This window comes from Staurois parvus, unplaced genomic scaffold (assembly GCF_062004578.1).
Source record: "Staurois parvus isolate SC_StPar_1 unplaced genomic scaffold, SC_StPar_1.0 ptg000696l, whole genome shotgun sequence".
NCBI lineage: Eukaryota > Metazoa > Chordata > Amphibia > Anura > Ranidae > Staurois > Staurois parvus.
The window spans coordinates 1,462,095-1,480,259 of NW_028318492.1; the positions used below are offsets into that span (position 1 = coordinate 1,462,095).

The 18,165-nt window shown below is 38.5% G+C and overlaps 1 protein-coding gene across 1 annotated transcript in view; it reads left to right on the forward strand.

Annotated features, from left to right (window-relative positions):
* IMPG2 (interphotoreceptor matrix proteoglycan 2) overlaps positions 1–18,165 on the forward strand; it is an 83,368-nt gene that overhangs the window by 53,817 nt on the left and 11,386 nt on the right. Inside the window, exons 6-14 of the mRNA XM_089652903.1 lie at positions 609–658; positions 1,631–1,719; positions 3,916–4,077; positions 4,256–4,314; positions 4,456–4,476; positions 9,621–9,874; positions 13,906–13,991; positions 14,392–16,401; positions 17,439–17,658. Of these exons, the coding sequence (XP_089509029.1) occupies positions 609–658; positions 1,631–1,719; positions 3,916–4,077; positions 4,256–4,314; positions 4,456–4,476; positions 9,621–9,874; positions 13,906–13,991; positions 14,392–16,401; positions 17,439–17,658 (2,951 nt within the window). The remainder of the gene's footprint in view (positions 1–608; positions 659–1,630; positions 1,720–3,915; positions 4,078–4,255; positions 4,315–4,455; positions 4,477–9,620; positions 9,875–13,905; positions 13,992–14,391; positions 16,402–17,438; positions 17,659–18,165) is intronic.

Genomic DNA, 18,165 nt, shown 5'->3' on the forward strand with positions numbered 1-18,165 from the left:
TAGCAAAGTGAACTTTGGTTGCTACGTATAAACAGTTTTAGCATAATCAATCTTTTAAGAACTATCCAGAAGGTTGTTGTGATTTTGGAGAGGCTTATTGTGCTATGCATGCAGATGAATACTGGCCCTATGCACGCTAGTGAAGTAAATAAATATTGCAATGGAGTGGAATTGTTCACATGGAATGAGCTTTATTGAAACATTTCTCATAAATCAGTATTTTACTTGATAAGTCGTTATTTTATCTCAGCCCCAAACAGCTCAGTTTTCTTCTTCCTGCAAAAAGCATTGTGGTAACCTTTGCGAATCGGCTTTTAGATACAAAATACCACTAACATCAATAACAAAACATGTCCTCAAAAATTCAGCAGATATGTGTGATAAAATGAAATTAAAATTTTGATAGAAAAGTTAGCCCCTAACCCAAAGGAATGTGTATGTGTTATGCTTCTGTGAATTCACTTTTTATTGTATTTTTTTCTTTTACTGTCATTGTTATATTTTTATGCCAATAAATGATTGTAAGACTGTCATACTTTATTCCACTTACTTCTAAATCTAATTCTTATGTATATTTCATTATGGCAAATTTCTTATATGTTTTTCAGTTCAGAAGAAACATCAGTGACTTCAATATCAGAAACCACAACAGTTCGAGGTATTTTATAGTGTTATAGTAGAATATATAGTAGTAGTATAAAGTAGTTATTTTATGCTATAAGAATAGTTACATTTATGTTAATGACGGTCAAATCTGACACTGTGTTTAAATAAAAAGTGGTTTGCATTTACTAAGGTGTACAAGATAAAAGAGCAAAGCTCTTTGTTTATAGGAAGATAGGACAACAGAAGGTGGAGTGCCCAGGCTCAACTAAAGGCTCCAAAAGCTTCTTAGCTAGCAGTTTCTGGGTGGGTCTCAGAATCGGGGAATATCACACAGCCTCATCTAGAGTTCAGAAACCTAAAAACAGGAAAACAAAGTGTTACTCCATTCTAGGTCTTTGACACTAGCATGATTCTTCAGGCCCACATGATCTTCATGTACAAAGCATGCACAGGTCGAGGTCCTGTGGCTTTTCTCCAGGTACACTGCCTACACAAGGGTCTAGCCCTCCAGGCCCTGAGGCCTCACTAGAGACACACAGTTGTTAACAAGTGAACCTCCACTCAGCTAAAAAAACCTCTCTCCCTCGAAAGGGAAATAGGAAAAGGATCCTTCTGGTACCATGCTGTTTTGTCGAAGTATGGTCGAACCCCCTGATGACAATCGTAGCAAGGGTTAGCCAACTGATAATTCATTCAAGACTCTCTATACAGGACCCCTGTCACATAACTCTGAAGCTTCTAGGAACTATGTTCTGCAAAATACCAAAAATACGCAACAAACACTATAACCAAACCTGTCAGAGAACACATCCCTACATGAAATTTAATGCATTCAATGCCATTGTAAAAGCATCTGATGATATAAAGAATTACATTAGGATCTGTGTGAATGGATTTCCCCTTGCATTTTAAAAATACTGACTTACAGTTTTATCACAAAATATATTATATCCAAATATGTATTGATTGTCATCATTCTGGGTTATTGAGAATGTGTGCGTTTGTGTTTATTTTGTTCTGGAAGATGCGGCTGCCAGTGTACCGCTATCATACGAAATATCAGTTGAAGAAATTTCACCAACTGTTCTTCTGAAGGAAGAGGAGACTGCAGAAGTAAGTAAACATATTTGCTTAAATTTTTTAGTATAAATATAAAAAGAAACATAGCACGATTGTGATAGATAGAAACATACACTATTTCCTGGGGATCCATCTATACACCACTAAATTAAATTATACAGAATAGACCTGTACTGATTCATACAGGCCTAGAAATATAATGAGGACATTTTACTAAGACTGGAGCAGACATAATCTGGAGCAGTTGTGCATGGAAACCAACTGGCCTCTAGATTTAATTTTCAAAGTTTAACTAAATCCTAAACAAAAATTGTATATATTGTAGCTTACCAAACATTTAATCTAGTAAATGCATTCATTTTTCAGGTTTTTTATTTATCTAGTGACTGTCCAGTAACACACCTCCAGTCTTAGGGTGGCTACATCCACTCTTCCACTGTATCTATGAAGGAGCAAGATAGTCACCCTTGGACAGCACCGTTGTTAATCAGTGAAGAGAGTAGTGTAAGATGGACTAACAGATTTAGATGGACTTGACATAGGTAACTAACAATTTAAAGCTGAACTCCAGCTAACACTTATTAAGCAGTTACAGCAACAGGTTTTTTTTCTTTTTGTGATAAAGGTTTTACATAAACAAATAAAAAATGAACATTGTAAGCACCCCTCTTAATATTAAATGGTCTGTATCAACCATTTAACTGCCACCTTTGCCAGACTGCTTGGTCTGTTAAAGGCAGTTGAAAAACAACAGACTTACTGGCCAGATTACCATGTAATAAACTATGCTACGAGGAGGCTCAGAAAAACAAAAAGACTTCTGTGTTAATGGTATGAACAGACTGTATCATATATGCCAATTTTGGCCATAGTTACACATTATTATTATTATTGTTATACAGTATTTATATAGCGCCAAAAGGTTTGCTCAGCGCTGTACATTATAGTGGGGGACAGAACATGAGACAATACAGTAACAAAACAAAACACGAGGGGTTCAAGGGCCCTGCTCTTTTGAGCTTACAATCTAGGAGGGAGGGGGTAGTGGTACAGGAGGAAGTGGCTGTGGGGGATGGAGTGGTAGGAGGAGTGGAGATCAGCTGTTAGGTGAGGGCGGGGTAGGCTTCCCTGAAGAGATGGGTTTTCAGGGTGCGCCTAAAGGTGAGGAGGGTAGGTGACAGTCTGATGGATTGGGGTAGTGAGTTCCAGAGGAACATTATAAAGTTAACTGTTTCCCAATATAGTTACATTCAAAGCATGCAGTAAATGATAACGTTTTCAGTCGCTCATGCTCTCAAGTGAACTGTCAAGCCATGAAATGGCTGGTGTCATAACAGATCACATGTTCAGCACAATGGCAACTGCGGATTAACCAAAGGCAAAGAGCTTCCCTCACTGTATAGGGGAGGAGGGTTTAGTTCTGCTTTCACTGAACAAGCTGAGACTAGAAGCTGATTTCTATCTAATCCAGTTTTAATAAATTCCCCCACCGTATTATATTTTAGTTTACATGTGTAACCTTGAGATGATAGCTACATAGTACAATGCGAAGTTCCAATGGACTTACAGGATGCATTTTTTACTTCTGAGTTGCAGAAATATAGAGAAAGCATGTGTTAGCAAATATAGTATATCTTACAAAAATTTTATATTACAAGGTCTTTTATTTATTTAAAGGCATAATGGTGTTAGCTGGAAAACATTTATATTTACAATGGAAGTACTAGTAATACATGTGCATGCTTGCAGAGTTAAAATAACTTGGAAAGCATTTGGTGTCAAAGGCTTCACTGAAGATGGTTGGGAAATACTATTAAACAATATTTTGTATGCTATTTTATCCTAATATAGACAAATTCTAGTTTATTAGTATTAGTAGCACAATGGTGCATAAGCATTATGTTTCTCTAATTCAAAAGTTTGGAGGTTAAGTGATACGATTTGTTGGCCAACTGATATTATTAAAGGTGCAAGCTTTCAATACCTGTTTAGTTTCTTTCTACTGAAGAAGGAACCTAGCAGGTCCCAAAAGCTTGTATCATTATTACCTCAGATAGCCAATAACTAAAGGGTATCACTTAAACTTCAAATGGACTGTATAGAATTAAAATTTCTCAAAACTGAAAGAGGTATGATTGGAGTTACAGGATTAGGTATTTCCTGCTTTGCTGCAATGGATAAAATAAGAGAAAAAATGTTCTTCTCTGAAATGTTGATGTATTACTTCAGCAGTTGGACAATGAAATTTTCAGGATTACAGAGGAGCCAAAGGGACCTGCAGACAAAATGGTTGAATTTACTATCCTTATTCTTAATGAGCAGTACAGCCCTGAACTAAGTGACCTGTCCACAGATCAACATAAAGAGTTCACTGGAAAGTTTGTTACCGAGGTATCTATCTATCTATCTATCTATCTATCTATCTATCTATCTGTTTTTGTATTCCAATTGTTTTTGTATTATCTATTAACTAAAATCAAATCTATATATTAAAGTTGATTTTGAATGATTTGTTACTTAAAGATATATATTCTGATAAATTATTCAAATTGTTTCTTTGCTTTTACAGATGAGAAGTGTATTTCATGCTTTGCCAGGCTATAAAGGCATAAGAGTACAGAAAATAAGGTATGACTTGGTTAATTTTGTCAATATGACCTTTGTTAATGCTTGTATTTTATAATTTTATAAATGAAAAATATGTTTTGTTTAATATAATCCTATTTTTTAATTTTATATATTTATAACGTACAACTTATTTTTTTTCAGCCCTTCCCTGCTGGATGAAAGGTACTGTGGCTGCTTTAATATTCATTTTCAGAGAAGTTTTATAAAGTACAAAAAAACCCCATGTGTTTTTATCCTCCGAATCCACTTAAATTACAACTGGTTCACCCAGAGGCAGAAAAGACTTGAAACAGATAACACACCATTCTAGCGTTTTAATTCTGCCTACATATCTTTGCCCTAGTGTAAGTGTGCATAGGATTTATTAATGTTACCTACAGAATATAAAACAAGTTTATTATCACTGCATCTAACTGCAAGGAAGAACCCTGTTTATATTGCCTATTACCAGGGGTGGACTGACCATTTGGAAATTGCCCGAGGGCCCGGCATCAGTAGGAGGCCCCATGAGTTGCCCCTGGTACCTTTTTCATAGGCTTTTTTGAGTTTGGGCAAGGACAGAGGGGCCCCATGATCCCCTATTGCTCGGAGGCCCCATGAATTGTCAGTCCGCCCCTGCCTATTACTATCCCTTTCATTTGCTGATTAATCAATAGTAGTTATTAAACTATTCACATGAATCTAGTAAGTTTGTAGTTCATAACTTGATGCTGGGGTTTATAGAAGTTCTATTTTGTTTCCAGGAATACTATTCACACTATTCAAAAGCCTTGATAAGAGATTTTCAGACAAATCCTTACAGACATCAATAGTCAGAAATTATGGTATATGCACTTTTGCAGACATATAGCAGGCTTTGCTGTCATGTATTATTAAAATTGAATGTTGTTCTTTGGTTTTGCTGGCAGATTAAGTATGACATTTTTGTCACAGCTGTAATTATATATTAACTGAGATATGATGTATTTCTGGAGATTTAACCCATTTCAACTTTTCAGAAAGCATAGTTCTTTGTTAAAGTAGTTGTGAACATTCAATGTTATAGACACTTTCTAACACAGTTCTAACTATGGAGGCACCAAAAACTTTGTTTAGTTTCAGAAATGATGTTCCTTAGCTTTGCACAGGGCTAAAAAGTTCTGTCATTTGCCAATGCATCTGTTCTTCCTGACAGTGGAGGTTGGTGTTACAGGACACTGTGCAGACACCCAGGGATTGATTTACTAAAACTGGAGAGTGCAAAATCTGGTGCAGCTGTGCATGGCTACCAGTCAACTTTTAACTTAAGCTTGTTCAATAAAGCTTTGATAAAAAAAACCTGGAAGCTGATTGGTTTCAACGCAGAGCTGCACTAGATTTTGCACTCTCCAGTTTTAGTATATCAACCCCACAGTGTACCTATATTCATTGTTTGTTCAGCCTGAGGAAAGATGTTGGTTGAGTTTAAGCAAGGGGTGTGTGCCAGACCAGATGCAGTCTGGGATCGGTTGGGGCCATAGTGGATGAACAAGCTACCTAATAGAGGCATGCTGTTGTTTTCACAGCATCCTGTACCTCTGAATGGCCAGCCAAAGGATGCAAACTGACCACACTAACACAGATCAGCTTCTGTGTTTTGTGTGGTCAGTTTATAACGAGGAAGAAAGGTGACAGGCAGGGTCAACCAGGTGTTTCAGATGGAAGAAGTAAATGAAAAAGATATAGACTGTGATTTATAAAATACACATATGTAACAAACACATAAAAAATGTAGGGTAACATCATACACTTAAAAGTCCATTTTTGTAAATGGAACATTATGAGACCAGTCTGCAAAATGTTTTTGTCTAAATATATTTTTGTTGTTTTCAGCTGTCTAATTCAGGGGTCTACAAACCCTTTGCTTGCCTTTATCTGGCCCTTGGGTCACTATTCCTTCCACTGATACAAGGCATATTCCTTCTACCAACACCAAAGATGGGGCACTATTCCTCCCATTGACATCAGAGAAAGGGAACCAAATCTCCTACTGACACCAATTATGGGGCACTATTCCCACTACTGACACCAGTAATGGGGTAATAATTCTACCACTGACAGCAATTATCAGGTGCTATTTCTCCCAGTGACACCAATTATGCATTTGTTTTTACTTTAACTGACCACCAAGCCTATGGCATTAATTACTCCCACTGATGCCAGGGCATTTTCTACTCTTACTGGCCACAGTCCAGCTCCCCTAAAGTTTGAAGGGCAGGAAACTGGCCTTTTGTTCCAAAAGTTTGGAGACCCCTGGTCTAACTAAATATACCCATATTTTCATTTGCCTAGACTTATGCTAGGCATATGCTGATGTAATGTTCCATGAACAACTGTTGACAATTGTGTCTACATATACTCTGTGGTAACAAGCTCATTTTAGACATTTCACATTTGAAACAAAAGCAATACAGATGCCATAAAACAAGATAGATAATTCAACAAATTACTCTGGTGATCAAATATGCCTGATAAGGCAACAAGCAGAGGCGGACTGACAACTCATGGGACCCCCGGGCAATAGGGGATCATGGGGCCTCTGTGTCCTTGCCCAAACTCAAAAAAGCCTATGAAAAAGGTACCAGGGGCATCTCATGGGGCCCCCTACTGACCCCGGGCCCTTGGGCAGTGCCTGAGTTTCCAAATGGTCAGTCCGCCCCAGGCAACAAGTATCACTACCTCAAAGGAAATGTACTCCTGCACAGCACATTTTCATGAGATTTAGGCTCCATGCACACTGGGTGTTTTAATAACGCTGGTAACATTAGCTGTGCAAAGTCACAATAAAAGCGTGAGTTGTTCAGCTTTTTTTAAACATTTTTGCATTAGCGTTTAGAGGCGTTTTGCCACGATTAGTGGTGTTTTCCCACGTTTTTCCATGTGTGCATTTTTTAGCGCTTTTTTTTACTAAAAAAAAATTTGTTTGGTAGAAAAAAGTTCAAAAACACCGGTGTGCGGCGTGTTTTCAGTGTTTTTCAGCGTTAGAGCATTTTTACAGCTATAAAACTCCTCTAGAGACCCACTAGTCCTGTTTTTTTTTTCCAGCCAAAAAAGTTGATTACAGTCTATGTGTGCATGGACACATAGGATAACATACTGGGTGGGGGGGGTTGCTGGCTGTAGAAAAAAAAGTCAAAAGCCAAAAATAGCCACTTTAAAAACGTCAAGTGTGCATGAGGACTTATGCAGGCCATAGACGGGTCGAAAATCGGCCGATTTTTCTTTTAAAAAAACAAAAAATCGGTTGTTCAAGCGGCCGACGTTACCAGCAACGGTAAAAAAAAATTGTCCGATTTTCATCCCGTCTACAGCCGGCAAAAAGTGTCCCTGCAGAGAGCTCCGCTATTTCTTTGACAGTTCCTTGACATTTATAGGTGTTGCAACAATGTATCTATTTGTATCCATTTAGGATACAGATGTTTTTATTCGGAAAGAAATAGATACATTGTTGCAACCGCTATAAATGTCAAGGAACTGTCAAAGAAATAGCGGAGCTCTCTGCAGGGACACTTTTTGCCGGACTGGAATTCCTCTTCTTCTTCATCCTCTTCTTCTTCTGCATCCTCTTCTTCTTCTGCATCCTCTTCTTCTTCTTCATCCTCTTCTTCATCTTCTTCATCCTCTTCTTCCTCTTCCTCTTCTTCAACCTCTTCTTCTTCTTCATCCTCTTCTTCTTCATCCTCTTCTTCATCCTCTTCTTCTTCATCCTCTTCTTCTTCTTCATCCTCTTCTTCTTCTTCCTCTTCATCCTCTTCTTCTTCATCCTCTTCTTCTTCCTCTTCTTCTTCTTCCTCTTCCTCTTCTCCTTCATCCTCTTCTTCATCCTCTTCTTCCTCTTCTTTTTCATCCTCTTCTTATTCATCTTCTTCTTCATCCTCTTCTTCATCCTTCTTCATCCTTCTTCTTCCTTCTTCTCCTTTACTTCTTCCTTCTTCTTCTTTTTCTTCTTCCTACTTCTTCCTCTTCTTCATCCTCTTCTTCTTCATCCTCTTCTGCTTCCTCTTCTTCTGCTTCCTCTTCTTCATCTTCTTCATCCTCTTCTTCTTCATCATCCTCTTCTTCTTCTTCCTCTTCTTCTGCTTCCTCTTCTTCATCCTCTTCTTCTTCTTCATCTTCTTCTTCTTCTTCTTCTTCCTCGTTTTATTCCTCTTCTTCTTCTTCATCCTCTTCTTCCTCTTCTTCATCCTCTTCTGCATCCTCTTCTTCTTCTTCCTCTTCTTCATCCTCTTCTTCTTCTTCCTCTTCTTCTTCATCCTCTTCTTCACCCTCTTCTTCAGCTTCTTCATCTTCCTCTTCTTCTTCATCCTCTTCTTCTTCATCTTCTTCTTCATCCTCTTCTTCTTCATCCTCTTCTTCTTCCTCTTCTTCTTCTTCATCCTTTTCCCCTTCTTCCTCCTCTTCTTCATCCTCTTCTTCTTTTTTCTTCTTTTTGTCTTCCTCTTGCAGGTCACTGCTCATGCGCAGATTTTTTTATCGGTAAAAGATCGGCCGATTTGCCTATCATTGCCGCAAAAATCGGCTGATCGGCAAAATCGGCCGATTTTTTTCCAACTTTACCAATAAAAAAAATCTGCCAAAATACCGAAAAACGGACGAACATTTAGCCCAAAAATCTGAAAATCGGCCGATTTTATTTTCGGCCAAAAAATCGGCCGATTTTCGACCCATCTATGGCCTGCATTAGGATACTCAGGTTTCCCAGCAAATAAGGCTTTTTACATACAGTATGTGTAGTTTGAATGAGTATTTAGCTCTTTGTCTAGAATTTAGCATTAAAGAACCGTGTCTGTAATAATATGAAAATTTTTATGTTTTCCAATGCACATTGTTATGAAATATTGCAATACTTCAGGTAGTGTTTGGTCAGTTAATGCAGACCTAAACTTAAAGTTTTAATCTGCTTTAATGTAAAATCCTACCTGCAACAAAAAAGCAGCTCCCATGGTGCAGTACCTTCTGGTCACATGTCCCAAAGCACTGCAATGCTAACATCAACAAAGTTGTTAGTCAAAGTGAATAAAGACTGCTGATGTTAATATTCACAATATAAGACTTCAGCACGTTATGGGACCTAACATGTAGGACTCAGGAGGGCAATGGCAGCTGCTTTGTTGATTAACTGGGATGTTTTTCAACTTTTTCACTGATAATGCCTTACTAATGTTTCAAACAGTCCTAAACCTCAAATATAGGTCAATTAAAAAAAATATGTTCTCTTTGGTTCATTATTTTGCATAATTGTCATATCTTTTGTCAAGAAATCTATTTATACATTCTGTTAATTGCAGACTTGCTATGGAAGTTCAATATGCTGTCATTTTTGAGGGAGATTCAGATGCCATAAACCATGCTACTTTGGACCTTATGAATCTACATTCCAATAAAATTGAAGACACTTCCCTACATTATATTGAAGATAATCCAACAGCTGTTTATACTGTCAGTAGCTTTAGGAATTTTATATTAGATGGTCTAAACAGACGGATATATACTGGAGAAAACACACTCGACTTTGACCCTGATTCTCTCCAACTTGTCAATGGTAAGAATGTAAAATCATTTTTTAATTATTATTACTATTATTATCATTCATCATTACCATTTATCTTTGTTATCATGGTATACCATTATGAATAATAGCATCAAAAAAAGGCAAGGGAAACAAAATGGCATGCATTATATATATTTTAAAAAAAGTTTTTAAATTATAAATGAAATTAAATGTAATGAGCTATTGCATTAATAATAATCAAAACTAAAAATTGTGCATCTTTCATATCACAAAAAAATATTTATTTACAAAAAAACAAAACCCCCTTTAAAAAACTGATTCCCATTCATCAGCAAGACCCTATCTAATCAATAGATTAATTAACCCTCATCTAGTAGATGATCCTAACTGCCATGTTGATCTGGGACCAAAGTTATAAAATTCATCAAAGTACTTTCTATTTCTAGAAATTAAAAAAATCCACTCTTTTCAGTCCATCAAGTGGTATATATATCTGGAAAAAAAGTTTAATGAGGTAGATGGTTAATAGAAGTATTAACAAGCTGCATCTTTCTAGCATTAATTTCGACTGCCGCACAGAATCAAAATGAAAATAGATTTACAAGGCATCAAGGTTCAAAAAATGTAAGCTGTGTGCATAAAGTGTAAAACAAAATCATAGCTATATGTAGCAAAACATGAAATGTAAGAATATCCATCTGCACCGCCAGGCACACTAACTAATATAGCATATGTGATATGGTGTGCTCAGATTATTGTGTCCACATAGTTATTAGTTAACAACATGATTGGATCACATCTTGTAGCAATATGTAGCGCAGGTGGAAAAGAGTTTAAATCACCTTGTAAAAAAGCATATCCTAAAATATACTAACTGATGTCAGGTGTTGTAGTATGTGCCCCAGTGTTTTCAACTCATTGGATGTTATGTACATAAAGTACTCTGAGATACGATGTGATCACAAAAGTAAGTATCTTGTCACGATCTTGTCTACTTCTAGGTAAATTGCCCCAATCACAAATACGCTTGCTACTAATAATTGTCCTGCTTTTATCACCATTCTGACAACTTCAATCAAAGCTAGCATCCAGGCATCAAAAGATAAGGGCATATAACATCAGAAGTAAGGCAGCATGGAGAAAACCAAAATTTCCCTCTCTTCTTGATTAAATAGATTACCCCACACAGCTGCAAATATATAGCAGAACTAATCAGTAAAATCAAGCAATAGTGGGGTTGATTTACTAAAGGCAAACAGAGGTGCACTTTGCAGGTGCAGTTGCACTCAGAGCTTAGCAAATGTGGCAAAGCTTCACTTTGTAAAGCATGCCCAATTAGTTGCAAGGAAAAAAAAAACTGCATCTTTGCATGCATATGATTGTAGGATGGACATCAGCAGAGCTTTAATAAAACCTTCTTAGCATCTGTGAAATCTTCAAATATTATTCAGAATTCATACTCCCAATTGATCCACCTCCATGGAATCACTCTTTCAATAGCCACATGTGCCTCAAAAAAACCAAAATCTACATATAGTGCATTATCCCTATTGCATAAACATCAAATAAAACTCAAAATCCAAATCTCAGTGTATATTGTGTTCAAAATGTATATTACTCCACCCAGTGTCCACTTCTATGTGGCTGGATAAAATACTCTTACCCTAAATATACTTGTACATGACTTCAAATCTCATTCCATAGTAGAAATCCACTAAAAATACGATCCTCCAACCTTTATTTGTACTTTAATAATAAATATCCTCTTTAAAGGCTTTCACAAACATAGATAATGTAAAGGAAATTAAATGACACATAGGAACGTCAATTAGTTTTGTAAACTAAGAATTTTACCAAGATCAGTGGCATATTATCCAGTGTGCAGGCCCCCTGGGCGGGGGGGGGGCACTGTGACCTGCACACAGTACACACAAAGAAATATCCAGTAAACTGCGCATCTTCTGCCTGCTTGGAGGGGGTGCACTGTGCATGTTCGTCCTGTAATATCTCACTCACAGGAATTCTGTGAATGATCTATTAAGACACAGGATCAACAGTGCCCAACACAGTCTGTTATATGACCAGGACAGAGGAGACTGAATCTGCTTCACCTCCCATCCGACTCTTGCTGAGTCTGCCAAGCCCACACTCCACCCCCCAACTTGCACTCACTGCTATGAAAGGGCTTTAGAGGTGGCTTCAGATCCTGGCTGCCTGAGCCTAGGGGAGAACATTCTGGAGCCATAATTGTGAGTAGCAGGCATACTGAAAACCCCCTCCCTCTCTCACCCCCCTCATCCCATCTCTCTCACACACACCCTCTCTAACCCACCTCTCTCTCTCTCTCTCTCTCTCTCTCTCTCTCTCCGCCTCTCATTCCCCCTCTCTCCCTTTCTCACCACCCTTTCTTGCTACCCTTCTCCCTCACCCCCAACCCCTCTCTTTCTCACTCCCCACTCCCTCTCACCCCCTCTCTGCTGTTAAAGGGCTTGCTATGAAGGCAGCTCTAGATCCTGGCTGCCTAAGCCTAGGGGAGAGAAGCCTGGGGCCATAATTGTGAGTAGCAGGCATACTGAACACCCCTCCTCTCTCACCCCCCACCCTCTCATCCCGCTCTCTTTCACACCCCTCTCATTCTCTCACCCCCTCTCTCTCACTCCTCCTATCTCATCCCCCCTCTCTCTTACCCCCTCTCTCTCATCCCCTCTCTTTCCCACCCCCATCTCTCTTAAACCCCCCCTTTCTATCTTTCTCTTTTTCGCCCCCTCTATCACACCTACTCTCTCTCTCATGCCCTCTTTCACACCTACTCTCTCTCTTACCCCCCTCTCCCACTCCCTCTATTTTCTACCCCCTCTCTTTCTGCCTCCACTCTCTCACCCCTCTCTCTGTCTTACACCCTCTCTCTCACCCCTTTCTTTCATCTCCCTCTCTATCTTTATCTCTCTCTCCCCCTCCCCCTCTCCTTATCTCAATCCCTATTTACCCCCTCTCTCTCACCCCCTCTCTCTCTCTCGCCCCTCCTCTTTCTCACCCCCTCTCTTTCTCTCTCTCCTCACTCTCTCAATCCCCATTTCTCTCAACCCATACCTCTTTGGCTCTCTAAGTCACTACCCACTCTCTCTCACCCACCTTTCTCACCTTTTCTCTCTCTTGCTCTCTTCCCTTTTCTCACCCCCCTCTCATTTACGCTCATCTCTCTTACCCTCTCTCTCCCCCACCCGCTCTCTCTCTCTTACCACCTTCTCTCTCTCACCCCTCTCTTTCTCTTTCTCACCCCACTCTCTCGCAGCCTCTCTCCCCTACCCCTTCTCTCTCCCAAACACCCTCACCCACCCCCTCTCACCCTCCCTCTCTCACCCCTCTCTTTCTCTCTCTCCCCACCTCTCTCTCTCTCCCCCTCTCTCAGCCACCTCTCTTCTCCCTCTATCTCATCTCCCCATTCTTTATTACCTCCTCTCTCTCACCCCCCTTTTCTCACCCCTCTCTCATTCCCCCTCCCTCTCTCACCCCACTCTCGCTCTCATCCCTCTCACCTCTCTTTCTCCCCTCTCTCTCTTTCTCTCTCACTCCCTCTCTCTCTATCACCCCCCTTTCTCACCCCCCTATCTATTACCCTTCCTCTCTGTCACTCCCTATCTTTCACCCCCCCTTCCCTACCTCATCCCCCTCTCTCTTACCCCCCCTCTCTAAACCCACCTCTCAAGCCCCTCTCTTTCTGGTGGGAATCCAGATGTGACATGTCTGCATTTAGACCCCAGGTGCACAAGACAACCTTTAGACAACCCCATATGCCGCATTATGTGGTATCAGGCCCCCACTCTATGAAAGTAATCCTGTATGCTAAAAATGAGAATAGACTAATATATTGTCTTTATTTGATCATACATAGCAGAAGCATAGTCAGCAGCTTTTCAAGAACACTGGAATCATTATAACAAAATAAATATTAGCTGCATTTAACGCAATGTACATTTATCTTGTAAACAGAATTTTAGGTCATAGTGGAAAAATCATTGACATGCACTTATGTTTTAAAACTTTTTTTCTTATGTCTTTAGTAAAAAATGTTCCATCACATATTTACAAAGAATGGACATTTGTCACTGAGGAACCAGCCTTTCCCATTCCTTCTACAGCAGATGTTGTAAGTATGTTACCTGTTAATTTATAATCTAACTACAGTTCTAAAAGTGCTGTACATGGCTAGTTCTTACAACTGTTTGAAGAAAAAAACATTTTAAAAATGTCTAATGGGAAGGATGCAAAATAACAGTTTTAGTGCGCCAAAATTCTCACAAAATTGCACTGTCTCTAATTTCAAATATATGATCTGTTGCTAAGGACAATAGTCAAATTTAATTCCCACACTGCTCCTCCATAAAGATAGATAAGGGTGATAGTATGCAAGACTTTGCCTCTTCTTTTTTTTACCTCTTTATTTATTCTCTGTCCATGTCTGTTTACTGTCACGATTCTATGTAATATCTTTTTTATTTCAGTATGTTTTTTTACACTCATTTAACATGTCATTCATGTGATTTTAGAATAATGCACTGCAAGCTGAATGGCTCCCCACTGATTTTTCAACTATAATGAGAACTTATCCAGTGGAAGAGATTCACGACAAGTTGGCTCCAAAAACCCAGGCTGCTTTGGAAGCAGAAATACCTGTTGTTACAGAAGATTTTGTTTTTAACGATCATTTTTCTACAAGTTCTGAGTACATGCTTACTACGCAAGCAACTGCTTTAGACTTTGTGCAAAGTACATCTCTCAGCTCAGAGGAATCTTTATTATATCCAGTCACTACTTCAGCACAAGACTTAGACACTCAAGAAGAATCTGGGGATAATGATATGTCATCATATACTCATACTACTATTGGCACCTCATATTCATCTGTGTTCAAAGATATATCATTGCCTAAGGGGAATGATGTTATTACCACCGCCCATCTTTCACCAACTGCTACCATTCCATCAGCTATAGAGTACTATTCAGACATTGTGACATCTGCAATAGCTGCAGAAGAGCCTGCATTAAGTGAACCCACTTTGAGCAGTTCACCAATTTATTCTGGAAACACTGAAGAAAAAAGTGACCACTTATTATCACAAGTAACTGCAGCAAATAGTGAAAACTTATTATCCCTAGTAACTGCAGCAAATAGTGACAGCATACTATCCCAAGTAACTGCAGCAAACAGTGACAACTTCATACCACAAATAACTGCTGAAAGCAAGCTGGACCCCGCTGAAATTCTGGTGGAAGATAATTTACTGCCTACTACATTAAGCACTGAAAATAGTATTCCCCTTGAGGATAGTTCAGGTTCAGGATATGGTGGTTTGTCCAAAGAGGAAAAACCTGTGACATGGTCTTGGACAAAAACAACAGTGGAATCCCTTTTACCCTTAAATGAACAATCAATAGATGTAGATTTAATGGAGGTAACAAAAAGTTATGAGGATCTTACTGAAGAACCTTTTACTGATAAATCAGCTGATCAGTATATCAGTTTGGCTACCACTGAAGTACTCTCTGCTTTGAGCCATGGTTCAGAAGACACTGAGATTTCTCATAGTACAATTGTTACAGAAGAAAGTAAAAATCAGCCTGTCCTGCTGGAGACTGTGGCAAACCTTTCACCTGTTTTGTCAACTCCAGAATACTTGAATGTTGATCTGTCTGCGCAAACACCACAACCCTCAGTGAGCAAAGGGCATACAGTTACCGAAGCAACTAATATTGATAACTCATTGGATAATTTATCTTCACATAGTGAAGACACTACTGGCGCTGCTCAAACAGCAGAACCACCATCCCAAACAAGCCTTATAATGGGCTATGATGCTATCATTACAAAAAGTTCTATATCTAATGAAATAGAACCATTACAACCAGATATCCCTGTCCAAAACCTTAGTTCAGTGCCAACAACTAATGAAAATAATGACCAAGCTATAACCAGTTCTAATAAAAATGTTTTCTCAGTGTCAACAACTGATATTATTAATGACAGTTATTTGTATTTTACTTCAGTGCCACCAAGTAAACCACAGGATGAGCTGTCAAATACCATCCTCCTGGATATAATAAAAGCACACCCAGACAGTGACTCTGAATCTGTAGGCAAAGACAATATACCTAACATTATTCCTATGATAGACATAGGGGAAGTAATTTCAGATCCAGTGCAGTCCAAATCACATCCAAGTGGAACATCTGTAGTCCCAACAAGGCTATTGGTACATGAAGCTGGGATCACAGTGGATGTACAGGACATTTCCCTGGAGTTAGATCACACGAGTACAGTTTATTTTCACCCAGACATAAGTCCTGAAGAGAGAAGCATGGTGGCAAAGAAGGGGGACTCTACAGACTTATCAGGTGTTGTCTTCTCTACTCATGAGAGTGGCATGAATGTTTCTGCACAGAGACGAGCACTTGTGGTGTTTTTTAGTTTGCGTGTGACTAATATGATATTTTCTGAAGATTTGTTTAATAAACACTCTCCTGAATATAAATCTTTGGAACAACGATTTCTAGAACTGGTAAGTTTCAACTCTAAAGTGTGTTACGTGATTTATAAATCTTGAAATACATTTATAAACATTATGTAATAAGTAATTTAATTTAAGAAATTACACATTTTTTTCTAAATTGTTTTTTTGTTAAGAGTATTTAATAACATTTGTTGGATCAATATGTAAACATTTTAGAAGATTAGTTGAACTAAACATATTTAAAATGAAGGTGGAGTAGTGGCTGGTTTTAATTCCCAATACACAGATTATTTCCTGAACTCAACAGATTAAGGTACAAAGAAACAACCATATTTTGCTTTGTTTTAGCACTGTATTACCATGCATTTCAGTTTTTGCCAGGTTTATGAAATTTTCTGACATTTTCATGTTTGCCTTAAATCTTCATCTTCTGGACAAACTAAATAGTAGTTTTGGAAGTTTTTTTTCTAAATAAGTGCTTATTTCTTCTTTGGGAAGTGTCTCTGCATTAACCTCTCAGGAGATGTCCCTTCAACCTGCCTTTGCTAGATATAAGCAAGCTGTAGCGGCAAAGTGGAATTAAATAGAATACTAGAGAATTTTATGTATATTACTTTTCTTTTACAGAATACCAGCTTTTGTTGGACTCAATTATAAGAGATAAAAAAGGTTATTACCCATTTGCAGAATTACCATTCAGGCTGTCTTAGGCAAACCTTTGAATGCCTAAGAGCCCAAAAATCTCACTGGAAATGTAGTTCTCTTTCCAATATGGAGCTGCTGGATGATGTCTTTATTCTCATATGCCTCTTACGTTGTGCATATTTGTCAGTGCATGTTAAATTGGTGTTTTTTTTTGTCTCCAAGACATAAGCTGGTAGGAATCTGGAGTTTATTTATTACCAATAAATGCAGTTTTAGTAGAATAATCTAGTTTGTGTGCTTGAATAAAAAGCCTCCGCTTACTAAGTCGCAAAAAACCGTTTGCTTACCTAGCTTCCCGCAGCTATGTAATTAATAAATGTAGAAGAATATTTGAAAAATTACTATTGTACAGACTACTTTTTTTGTTTTCTTTGTTTCAGCTGGTTCCCTATCTGCAGTCCAACTTGACTGGGTTTCAGAACCTTGAAATATTGAATTTTCGAAATGGCAGCATTATTGTCAACAGCAGAATGAAGTTTGCAAAACCTGTTCCACGCAACGTTACAAATGCTGTTTACATCATTCTTGAGGACTTCTGCAACACGGCATACCATACTATGAACCTAGCCATTGATAAGTACTCTTTGGATGTTGAATCAGGTACTGTTACAATTTTCCTTAAAAAAGGTGACAATGCTTGTGGAAAACAAGCAAACAAACAAACACAAAAACAAAAATAAGAACTGCCAGCATACTATGAGATATTTATCACAGCCAAATGTACTTACATGAAATGTGCTGGGCTGCAATATCACCAAATAAAACATATAATAATAATTCAAATGTCTCAAAAAATCTTCCAAGACACCTTATCTTCAGTGCTCCAACACCAAGAAGAAACTTAGCTCTGCTTACCAAACTGAAATGACTCTCAAATCAACAAGAGTCACAATTGCGCTTCAGTTAAACTCCATAGAAGCCATCCTCCATGGTCTTCAGATTACTCTCTCTTTGGAATAAGGCCACTCTCCACCAGGAAGTACCTCCACAGCATCCGCCAAAAAGAACATTTGTGCATGAGGGTAAGTATCCAGAAAAGAAGATTATAAACCCTAGTCCACAAGCAGCGGGCCATTGGACCGGTCCTCCAAATGTGGAGCATTGTAC